The 11,308-nt window shown below is 38.8% G+C and overlaps 1 protein-coding gene across 2 annotated transcripts; it reads right to left on the bottom strand.

Moving 5' to 3' along the window:
- Positions 1-5,661: 5,661 nt before the first annotated feature.
- LOC143539976 (type II inositol polyphosphate 5-phosphatase 15-like) lies at positions 5,662-10,645 on the bottom strand. Of its 2 annotated transcripts, XM_077033151.1 has the most exons (11): positions 9,708-10,644; positions 8,854-9,109; positions 7,978-8,779; positions 7,765-7,895; positions 7,598-7,682; positions 7,301-7,466; positions 7,158-7,198; positions 6,801-7,068; positions 6,595-6,718; positions 6,143-6,503; positions 5,662-6,057 (listed from the first exon to the last, which is right to left on the bottom strand). In XM_077033151.1, exons 1-11 carry the CDS (start codon positions 10,504-10,506, stop codon positions 5,695-5,697), a joined length of 3,396 nt encoding a protein of 1,131 aa, XP_076889266.1. In that variant the 5' UTR covers positions 10,507-10,644; the 3' UTR covers positions 5,662-5,694. The 2 variants fall into 2 exon arrangements, with proteins under 2 accessions (XP_076889266.1, XP_076889265.1); XM_077033150.1 differs by having other exon boundaries at positions 7,158-7,466; positions 9,708-10,645.
- Positions 10,646-11,308: the final 663 nt, after the last annotated feature.

Raw genomic sequence — 11,308 nt, 5'->3', positions numbered from 1 at the left:
CTAGGTTTAGAAACTTGACAAACAAGAAACAAACATAAAGACATGGAATTGGCCCAACGCCTTCACTAATCCTAACACTCTATTACTTAACGGAGCAGATTTAGGGCGTGGAGAGTTTTCAAGCAGTTTGACTTGGATAATGATGGTGCTCTTAACAGAAGGGAACTAGAAGCCTTTATTCATGCTAGTCACCCTGCAGTTAAAGTTGAAGAAGTAATGTTTCCCATCCATGCTGATAACTTCTACAAATTGTATGAAGAATATTTTGATGGTGAAAAGCATCTTACTTTTTGATGGCTTTTTACTGACCTTGAGCTTTGATGAGGTCCACTTTCAATTTGACTCGACTCCTGAGCAATCGAGGTATGTATTGCTTTTCTTGATGAACTAACTATAAACGGGAAAACAAAATTTATGAGATAGCTTAGTTCATTTGTAATTTAATGAGTGAACACATATAGTCCTTTTGGTTTGAGGAAAATAACACATTTGGGTACTAAGGTTTAAAAATAACAAGTTTGGGTTTTAGGGAAATTTTGTAACAAATGTGTCAATTATTCTGTTAATTAACCGAAGAAACACCAGATAAACCTAAAGGTTAAACCTGAGCTTAAGTCTCAAGCGGGGTGGAGATAAATTCGATCGCACACAAATCTAATATGATTCAACCTACAAAACAGAGCACTCTGAGCTCATTACGAGAAGGGAAATTTGGGGGGGGGGGGCTTCTCGTAGCCACTCTCTAGTGAGAATCTGTATTACTAGTAGTGAGTAATAACAAGTGAGAGAGCTAGTAAAGAAACACCAAACTAACCCTGGATAGGCTTATCTTGATATCTCAACCGAGACTGGATAATCCAATCTAACCCCTGGTGGGCTTAGATTGATATTCTCCGGTCTTCAAGATGAACGAACCCACACCTCGATCGTCTTCTCCGGTTGCTCAAGACCTGCCATGGAAGAGTGGGGAGTGGAGGTGAATGCTAAGAGTTTCCTCTTCTTTATAGACACAAAAATATGTGGGAGGCCAAGGATCCAAGAAGAGGTCATTTCCAGTGAAAGATGAAGACTCCTTATATAAGAACTCCATGGCCACCATCATGAAACCCTAACCTTAGTGGGCCAAGCCCGGTTAGGGGTTACCTCCACAACCCCCTGTCCATTGGGCCTTGGTTAGTAAACAATATTAATATAACAAGTATAACATGTAATGTAATAAATAAAGGTCGTACCTAGGGTCTAATACCCTACCCCATAGCTAGTGAGAGTAGGATCCTTAAACCGTTGGTCCAAGTGTGATGTTTATAGTTTGAGAGATAGAGAAAAATTGGTAAAGCTGTCACTATCAATGGAACCTTCTATTCTTATGCGGGAGCACGTACAAGGTTTCTTATTGGACGTGACAGCTGGCTAAGAGGAGGACCGTTTGGTAGGAGGTATACTGTTGGCATCTTGAGGTTGGTTCGTTGTGCAATCATGGTTGCCCTTTGTCCTTGCTGTTGCCTTTAAGAAATCTTGGACTATGATTGACTGGTGGACTTGCCATCATCAACAGTTTGTCTCCTCTGTGGGTGACTAGTCTTTTTGCTCACGGGCGTCTTATGATTGACAGGGCTAGACCCGCGGATGCAATCTAATACCATCTTTTGGTTTACCTGGGCTTGTGAGCGGATCTAAGACCACATCTCTTCAATAACAATGGGGACCAATTATGTAATTAGCTCGAATTTGATTTAGGTGATTTCAAATTTGAGTTCAAACTTTTTTTTATAAAATAACAACGCTAAAATTATTACTTTTAAACCTTAGTATCTAAAATTGCTATTTTACCCAAACTAGAAGGATCGCAATCTACACCTGAAAAGTTAAAGTTACGGTAAGTTATAGTAAAAAAGAAAAAAGAAACTTTTCCATGTTAATTCTTTGATCTCCTTGTTAAATGCTAAACATTAAACTAGTTTACACCTTAAAATTAGAGGCCCCAAAATGTGATGCACGATCCTGATTAATATACAAAATCATGGGTTAGATTTATTTTTTATTTTAAATGTTTAGGGGTGTAATGCCTTTGGGGGCGAATGTTAATAAAATATTTACCGGGTAAGGTTGGAAACGTGCAGCATAGAAGAGCCTTTGGTTTATTATGTGATGGTTGCGGCGTTTGTTATCTATTGTTGGCTCAATATGATTAGCGAATCCTGGTTGAATAAAATTGAGAAAGTGCTTGTTCCTACTACTTTCGAGGCATCAGGAGGGGATTTGCCTTTTTTTGTTCATATTGGTTTATGTCTAATCGAAGATTTAAAATTTATAATTGAGGCTGGGTTAATTGTAATTTTATTTTTAATTTGTATTCTTTTCGTGTCTAACATGCCAATCATTTTGTAAAATTTTTAAACATAATATCATGCGTTTGTGTTTTTATATATATCCAAAAGATCAAGTTGGAGTATGTTAGCCGGTGGTGTAAGGTTCATCTTCTTTTTAGCTTCTCTGACCTTTGTGAGAGATGTCTTGGAGCTGTATAACTCGACGGGAATAGGAGAAAAGGAAAGGGAGGTGCTCCATGGGTTTGTGATCACAGCTTGTTGGAGTTTTTTCAAAGCAAGGAATGAAAAGCTTTTTGGTGGGAAAGAGGTTAAAATTGAAGAGATCATGGGTGAAATTAAATTGTTGGGTTTCTTTTGATACAAGCATGGAATCTCATCAGGGCCGTCTCCAAGAATTTATATGCCTCGGTCGAGTCAAAATAAAAAGGCCTGTAGACCCTAACGAGTAACGAAATATAAGCAAAAAATAAAAATAAAAATTAGGCTTTATGTAAATGGTTTTTTGTTTGGTTTAAATTATTAAATTTTTAAATGAGCTTACTTGGTTATGATTAAGTTTGTGTAAAATACTTTTTGTATAAAATAAGCTTAAAAATGTCTCAACTGAGACTAGAACCTATAACCTTTTGGTTAGGAGTCATACCCCTTTGCCACTATATCAAGCTAGTTATTGTAAAGGGTAAAACATTAAATATACATATTTTTTTTCATAAAAATATTTTACATATAAAAAATATATGTGTGTGTGTGTATATGTGTGTGTGTGTTTGGGTGTGTGTGTGTGTGCGTGTGTATATATATATATATATAATATTCTCAATATTCGTTTCATGTAACATTCGTTAATTTCTGTTTTTATTCGAATTTGAATTTGCATTCACATTCGTTAAACAGACCCGATTTGTCGTTTCAATATATTCATGTTTATCGTGCATCATTAATATTTCAATCTTGATGATTTACGTTTATCGATAGCTCATTTTCTATTCGTTTGTCCAATTCACGAAACTCCAGGATTTAATTTTTAATTAAACGATCTTCAAACAATACGAGTATAATATAACAAAATATCCAAGTTTATAACTTATTATTACATTTTTATAATATTTCAAAGTGCAAGGTTCAAATTGTAATTTTACTTTAATTTTCTTTCTTAAAACAACTTGATTTTGCAAGGGCCTTAAATGTAAAATATTTAAAATAATATATATATATATATGTTTTTTACCCAGCCCAAACCCACCTGTCCTTAATCATCATTCATTACGCGTTATAACAACATATTATGTGCGTTTCGATCCCGAAAATTAAGTGCCCCAGCCGGTCGCCCGCATTGCCCTATGCTCCGGCCGGCCCTGAATCTCATTCCATCAAAACCATTTCTTCCTATACCTTTCATTTTTTTCATTTCATTCCTCTTTCACCTTGCTTTCTTAACACCACCTGACAACAACCACCACTACCATCGCCACCGCTTGACCACCACCATGACCTTACCGTCAGCGATACCACCGTCGTCACCACCATCGTCGTCGTAACCACCACAACCATTGTCATTGCCGCCTGCACCATTGTCGTTGCGTGACCACCACCACCACCGTTGCAGCCACCCTACCACCACCCCCACCACCACCATCTTCATCGCCGCCAACACCATCGCCATTGCAATTTTTTTATATATATATTTTTTTTGGTAAAAAAGTTATTTTAAGATATGAGTATTTTTATTATTTTTAGTTCGTTTATACATTTTTCTGGATACTAAAAAATATAAATAATAATTCATTTCATTATAATAGGTTAACCAAATAAGACAGAAGAATGGTAACGAACTATTATATTCCCTTGTGTATTCAATTATTTCTCTCATTCCATTACCTCCAACCAAAATACCTAAGGTAGCGTTTGGTATGCATAAATGATAAGGGGAATGGAATGATTCATTGCATGAGAATGAAAAATGTGGTGTTTGGTTGCTCAATGGAATGAAACCATCCATTACATATGGAATCTCATTCCATCAAAACCATTCCTTCCCACCACCCTTCTTTTTTTTCATTCCATTCCTCCACCCTACTTTCTCAACACCACCACCACCTAACAACAACCACCACTACTATCGTCACCACCAACACCTAACCGCCAATGTCGCCACCACCACCTCCTCCGCCACCACCACCCTACCACCAGTGCAACCACCCTCACTGCCGCCACCAACGTCGCCGTAACCACGATAAACATTGTCACCGCCGCACCTAACCATCACCGCCACCACCACTTTCGCTGCCTAACCATCACCACCGTCGCCGCCATCACTACCAATGCTATCACCGTCACCCCACCACCATCGTCGCCACTGCCACCACCATTTTCGTCACCAGAGCTAACCCCACCACAGTCGCCATTGATTTTTTTATTATTATTGTTTTTTTGTTGGTAAAAAAAATATTTCGGGATAGGAGTATTTTTATTATTTCTATTTCATTCCTATAATTTTTTTGGATACTAAACAACATTAAGTAATAATTCATTTCATTCACATAGGTTAACCAAACAAAACAAAGTAATGGAATGATCCATTTCATTTCTTTCTCCATTCCATTCCTTCTCACATTCAATTCCCCCTTTATTACATTACCTTCAACCAAACATACTCATACCCTTGTCTTTCGACTATCAATGCCACCACATGATGCCTGATTAACCTTCCGCCACTTTTAACGCTATTTTCACGAAATTAGTAAAATAACGTCAAAATTAATGCAATTTCACTTTTGCCCAGCCAAGGGCCCACACGTATATGCATTATATGCGCGCACCGCAAACAGGGCGTTCTTCACCTTCAATCAACTAATAATATAATACAATCAGAATTATACTTTCTGATAAATATATGTAATACATTCGAGGATCTAAAATCTTCACATTCATTATATTCTGTAAAGTTTTACAAAATAAGTTACCTTTTAGAATATAATTTTATTTTTATTTAAATTAAATTTTAAAAAATAGTTATATCAAATTTCGAATCCAGAAATTTAAGTCTTCATCTCCAACTCAATAAATTGAGAAATTGATTCCATGAGTTATCTACCTGAATCAATTAACTGAGAATTTGGAAAGAAGTTTGTTTATAATAACCTAATGAAGGGTTAATTTTGAAAGTCAATTTATTCACAATTTCACAGTCCTTCAATTCTCACACAACTATTCGTCCTTATGGCCTTAAATATAATATAAGATTTTGAAAACCTTATGTACAAGTCCTTCAACGAACACACAACCAAAAACAAATCTCAATAGGCATTAGAAGAATCAGCCTCGTGTCAAAATGGGTATAAACCAATATCCAGAAGATCACACTTCAAGGGGTATGCAGATCACGTATGTGATCAACAACATCACGCGAGCCAGTCAACCACTTGATATCAGACCTGTGAAGTACACTTGCATGGTCCCGAGCTGAGCCGTCAGGCTTCTGCTCCATAGGCATAGGCCGGTCCGACAAGCTTTGATTATGACGCACACGAACTCTATGACATTTTCTCTCGGTTGTACAACTCCCCCTCACCTCAACCACCAGCATAACTTCCTTATCGCGGACATCTTCACACCAACCGTTTTGAGGAGCACCATCCACATATTCCTTAACGGTTTCATAAGATTGATGATGAACTGAAATCTCCACAATATGATTTGGTTCTATGATGCCAACAGTTGGCTTCACCTGTTTTAATCCAAATCCAGCAAATGCATCACAATAATGTAATCCAAACGATTAAAACTATTCAAACTGGCAAAAATATATTTACCTCAAGCCATCGTGGAAACCCGTAAGCACCACGTGGGTGGTGACTGGATGTTTGTTTTCTATCTTTAATAGTACACTGACCTTCACATATTACTTTAAATAAAGCTTTATCTTCCCCACTTTTATTAGTGATCCGCAGCACTGATGTATCGTTGTCCTGAAGAATAATATTGTTTGTGCTGAGAATTGCATCTGGAACGTTGCATTGTTCTTCAAGAATATGCCTGATTTTTTTATTAGATTTGATGATTTCTCCAAAAAGTTTTCTTCTTTTCGGCTCGTCTACGCGAGCCAGCTCCACGTTAAAGATGCAACGCACCGGTTTATGATCACTATCTGTCACATCCATACAAGCTTCATACCTTAAAATAAACAAATTTTTCAGTAAACAAATGATAATAGAGATTAATGTATTACAGTTATGATTCACTCGAGATGAAGTAAAGCACTTACTGCAAAACTGAAGAAACTACAGGACAGTTTAAACTGCATATATCTGATGAATCTGGACGGTTGTCACGATACAAAACTCGGTCACACCATGCGGGAATCCGCTTTTTCTCTCCAGAATCATACCCTACGAGATGACAATATGAAAACAATTAGAGCCGCATTAAGCAACTACATAACTATTTGATAACTTATATTTGATTATATACCTGCTAAGCCAGGTTGATGTCTTTCGAACTTGTAGGTTGGGGGGAATGTAATAACCGCTTCACGCATTCCTTGAAAAACAGTTCCAGTTTTCATTTCAATATGAAGCTGATCTTTCTCTCTAAGCCAATCAAAGCTTCTTTGAGAAATAAAATCCCGCGCTTCATCGTAAGAAATGTCATCAAGACGATAATTAAAGTCGCCTAAAAAGACAACCATGTCTGCCTCGGATAACTCTGGCAACTCATTCACAGACAGGCTACCCATAGCCTGCAATAGCCAATAGCATGACCCATTTATGTAAAAGTGAGTTAATTTGGGTCCAACGGGTAAGACATCAAGATTTTGAATGTACCTACATTTTCAAGACGGGTGGTTTGGAAAGCAGATGAGGCTGCAGCTGCAAAAAGTAAGGCGGATACCAAACGAGAACCATAGAGAATCCAAAGTGAAAAAGATGAGGTGGCAAGGAAGCAAGATAAAAAAAGGTATGGCAGCATACCAGAAGATGCATTCACAAGATTAGGTGATCGGCTGAAGGACATTGTCTTGTAAACGTGATCAAAATCAGCATTACGGCGGTTAACAGCTTCCAGATGTGCAGCAAAGTGACAATTCACAAAACATATAATCCGCCCATATATTCTCATCCTCAAACCAACTGCTCCCTGAACACATCACAGCAGTGTTCTTTTTATTCTTATTATTCTTATTATTCTTATTCTTATTCTTGTTGTTGTTGTTGTTGTTGTTGTTGTTGTTGTTATTAAAGAAATAATACAAGTAAACTAGCAGTTACCTTGTTACCGATAGCATTTCCAAATCCACATGGAACTGCTGCAACATCAATATCTCCAACATTACCTCTAATATTATATCCGACCCTGAAACGACATTCAATACCAATTAAGATTGGATAGCATGGTTTAACCCGAAAAGAATAAACAATCATTACAGAATACCCACCACACACCAATAAGCATGCCTGCCAGCTGCCTAGAACCAACACGGTGAAAAGTCGAGCCTTCATCCAAGGTTTTACCAATCATGTCTAGCCACCATTGACCTGCAGAACTTCCCTCAAGACCTACTTGCATCTGCACCAAAAATATATGTATATATGTTTGAATATTTGTTCTTTTTTCAAAAATCAGATATTAAGAGACACAGCGGTCTTACAGTTTCTCTAGCAGCAGACATTGCAAGAAAGCCAGCGCCCATTTCAACCTCCTGCAATCCAACAGCAACAATATCTATGTCTTTGGCTGCAGAACCCAGCCATGATATAAGTGAATCATGTGTTGCTCTACCTTGTGCAACATTCCATGTACCAGCCAAAATTTTAAAATTTTCAAGCTTTGTGTATAATAATTCTCTGTCAGACAATTCTGAGCATAATATTGTATCCAAAGGTCCAGGTGTCAATATGCTCCATCCGCGTATGCCGCCATCATTAGCCAATGTAAAGATATAGCCCGGCCCTACTGCCATATCAATAATAGAACTGCCATGAGCAATCCACTCTCCAACCAAATTACCATCAAGATCCAATACATGTAGCGTTCCACTTGCATACCCAACCCAAACCCGTAACCCAGATGTACATAAGCAACGAATGGCATAAGAATGATACTGAAAATCTTGCAAACGATTTCCATTCGCATCCCACTTCACGATTAATCCATTTGCAGATCCTGTCCAAATCGTTCCATCAGTTGTTATGATTAACGCTTCGATTCTTCGGCTATCATCACCAAACGCTCCTTTTGCTGCAACTCGAAGAACGGCATCAGCTGCTCCCATTATTGCATTACGTGACCGCTGAAAGAAACTCATTGAACTTTGTACTTTATCTTTCTTAGTTTGAGATGCAAATTTCATCTTTGCTTCCTCTTCTGCTGTCAGATCTTGTACTGTTGTTAAATTTTCAGCCAGTCCATCCATATTAAACACTTTCAACAACTCTCGTGTGTACGCATCCCTGCAGTTAAGACATTATTTCAGTACATTGAATTTCATATTAATAAATTTATGACCACTAGATTAGTCACTTACCATAATGCAAATGATAAAGTGCCGGCACTCCAAACTTTTGCACCAGAACGGTCAGATAACAAATATCTAACATCTGCTGAAAGTATGCTACAAGATATGCCATTTGCAGTAACTTGGTTCTTGAGATCAATGTATGATTTCCCAACTATCACAGATGCCAGGTGCTTTTCCTCTCTCGTCAGTGAGCAAACCTTTTCAAGAGCTTCCCATGGCCAGACAATTAGCGCACCACCCTCAGATCCAGACCATAGGTCCCCTGGTTGAAGTTTAGTTTTAGATGAAAACCTTAGTTATCTAGAAATCTGATTATACGTTGTACAAATATTTGAAGCGTGGTATGATTATTGTTCCTGTATCCAGCTTTAACGTTCTAGACGCATGTTTCTAAATTTTCTCATCTAATCAAGTACAAATATATATCTACGCACGCACACCAGGCTAGAAACCTGTGTGTTATACACGGGTTGAATAAAGTATTATAAGTATTAAAAAGTGAAGCGGAAAACAAACTTAAGTATAACTATTAGGTGAGTAATCAACGGTTTAATTTGTTCAAAAACTAGTTAACTGCATAAGGCATCAGCATCATGTGACGCGCACATTTGAAAACCAAGTGCATAACATAGTGCTCCTTAGTCCTTAGGGGTGTTTCAACAATACCAGAATGCTTGGACGAAAAAGGAAAACCAAGTAAGATTACAGACCATATCACAAAAGGCCAAGGTTATTAACCCTAAAGTCTTGAAATTGATACCAAAACCAAATTAAACTAAATACATAACATTCCAACTAACTTAAACATCAACAGATAACAATAACTTCAAATAACACAAGTTAATAATAAGATGCATTACCATAAGATGAGATCACCATGGACAACACCAGTCCTCGATGCGCCTGCCACGACAGACACGGCTTAAACGGAACATCATAATCCTCACAACACTGATCCATCCTCCACCCCTTAATCTTCCCATCCTTATGCCCACTCCACACCACCTTATTCGCATCATCCACCACCAAACACATCGTCGGCGACGTCACCACCGACTCATACCCCGGCGCCTCCGCCTCACCGTCCCCATCCTCCGCCCCGCCCGAATACATCTCACTCATCTCCCAAACCCTAACCCCACACTCAGACCCCGCCCACAACTGCCTCCCATCCCCAGTCCCATTCAAAACCCTAAGAAACCTCCCAATTTGTGATTCCCGAAGCGGATGCGGCCGAAACTCCAGACTCGGAGGCCGGCCGGGATGCACCGCGGCTTGAACCGGTAATTTAAACATCCCACGCCCACCGCCACTACCTATAAACTCCGGCAACGCCTCTTTTCCGTCCGCCGTCAATAGCTTCCGGTCTAGATACTGCATCATGTAATCCAACCGGTTTCCGGCAGCCTGAATTAACGAACTATCACCACCACCAGTGGTAGAACCGGCGGTGGAGTAAAGGCCGTCTTCGGATGAGGAATCGTAGAAGCGATCAAAAACCATGAGCGGTTTGCTGGTGGTAGGGGTATTATCGTAATCTTCTTCATCGTCGAAGGAGATTAGATTGGGGGAATCGTTACCGGAATTGAGTTGTGGACTTGCCGGAGATGAGTTGAAGGATGAGAATAGGTCGTCGACGGGGTGGTGTTTGGAAGCCATGGGAGTAATAGAAGTTGAAGTCAAAAAGTCAAAGGAGATGATGATCTACGGAATGGAAATGGAGATTGTTTTGGAAATGATTTGTGAAAATGTAGGAAGAGAAGGTGGGAGATTGGTGGAGAGGATTCGTCTTATATTATTATTATTATTATTATTATTATGATCATCAATTATGAATATTGTGACGTGGAAGCACGTTTTTTATGTTGTTTGTTAAGATGAATAATAGATGTGGTAACGGGTAACTGTTATAAATGTAAATAGGTTTTATGGAAAACTTTTCGGTTCTTTGTATATATGATTTAGTCAGCTATGTTGTTTGTAATGTGTTAAAACGGGTGCGAATTTTGGTAAAAAAATAGGCTTCTACGAATTTCTTGTCGGAACCACGTGAAGGAAGGTTTACTTTCCGATCAACAGATATTCTTGTGTTTGGATAGGTGGGGGGAAGCATGCTTGTGTGGACCTACTGGGGTGTCCCTTCTTGTCGGGCATAGGGATACCGGGCTTGTTGCTAGGCAGGCCGTGTTAAAGGCAGAATCATAAAAAATTGCTAAGCATGAGAATGCGTGTGCTAGGAATGAATTCGCTTTCATTCTTTTTGCTTTCGATACACTTGGGTCTCTTGCCTCCGATGCGGCTACGTTTCTGAAAAGAGTTCAGCGGGTCGTGCACAGTTGCTCAACAACGCCGAAGAACAATAACTTTGTTTTTCAGTAGGATCGGTTTTGTCATTCAAAAAGGGTGGTGGCGCAGCTTGTTGCCTGCTTACCTGCCTCTCTATTGTAACTGAATCCTTTTA

Source organism: Bidens hawaiensis, unplaced genomic scaffold (assembly GCF_021521415.1).
Source record: "Bidens hawaiensis isolate Kalapana, Puna unplaced genomic scaffold, B.hawaiensis_p1.1 tig00012097_1, whole genome shotgun sequence".
In the NCBI taxonomy this organism is placed as follows: Eukaryota; Viridiplantae; Streptophyta; class Magnoliopsida; order Asterales; family Asteraceae; genus Bidens; species Bidens hawaiensis.
Note: the sequence above shows the minus strand (reverse complement) of the source record. Positions and strands in the feature narration are given on the sequence as shown.

Coding starts and splice junctions, on each gene's coding strand:
- LOC143539976 (XM_077033150.1), bottom strand. CDS start 10,506: ATGGCTTCCAAACACCACCCCGTCGACGACCTATTCTCATCCTTCAAC. Junction 9,110..9,707: donor CATGGTGATCTCATCTTATG/GTAATGCATCTT, acceptor AACTTCAACCAG/GGGACCTATGGTCTGGATCT. Junction 7,896..7,977: donor TGTCTGCTGCTAGAGAAACT/GTAAGACCGCTG, acceptor TTTTTGGTGCAG/ATGCAAGTAGGTCTTGAGGG.